The sequence below is a fragment of the Penaeus monodon genome, chromosome 32 (genome assembly GCF_015228065.2).
Source record: "Penaeus monodon isolate SGIC_2016 chromosome 32, NSTDA_Pmon_1, whole genome shotgun sequence".
NCBI classification, from domain to species: Eukaryota; Metazoa; Arthropoda; class Malacostraca; order Decapoda; family Penaeidae; genus Penaeus; species Penaeus monodon.
The window spans coordinates 12,841,793-12,842,309 of NC_051417.1; the positions used below are offsets into that span (position 1 = coordinate 12,841,793).

At 44.5% G+C, this 517-nt stretch overlaps 1 protein-coding gene across 1 annotated transcript in view; it reads right to left on the reverse strand.

Annotated features, from left to right (window-relative positions):
* Positions 1-246, reverse strand: part of LOC119593503 (mucin-2-like) — a gene marked incomplete in the record, with an annotated part of 7,731 nt that extends 7,485 nt beyond the window's left edge. Inside the window, 1 exon segment of the mRNA XM_037942455.1 lies at positions 51-246. Within this exon segment, the coding sequence (XP_037798383.1) occupies positions 51-226 (176 nt within the window).
* Between the last annotated feature and the right edge of the window lie 271 nt (positions 247-517).

Here is a 517-nt window from a genome sequence, read left to right on the forward strand (position 1 = left end):
CCCCTCCCCAGCCACCTCCCTCCCCAGCAAAGACTCGCCAGGAACAAGACCTGAATCCGAGGGTGTTGAGCTGCTGAGGGCGCCCCGGGAAGAGGAGCGACGTGGCGGAGGCGCGGGAGGCGACGTGCGTTGGGAATTCCCCGACGAAGAAACTCCCGATCATGGCCACCAACACCCACGTCAGACGCCGCTGGTACTGTTGGGATTGGCACGCCTCGTTATGCATCTTGGCAATAATTTCGTATAGTGTTGGCGATGATGTTAGGTTAGGTTTGTGTGTAAGCTTATATATCGTGGTGATGATTATACATAATGTTGATAATGTGATAAAAACACGTTATCACGTGATAAAAACACGCTGTATAATTAAGAATTTTTTTTTTATATATAGAAGTAATGATTATACCTGATGTTGATAACGTGATGAAAAACAATGTTCGGATTGTGGTAATGGTCACTGAAAATTGCTAATAAATAAAGTAATTGAGATAAGTATAGTAATGATTCTCCGTTAAAG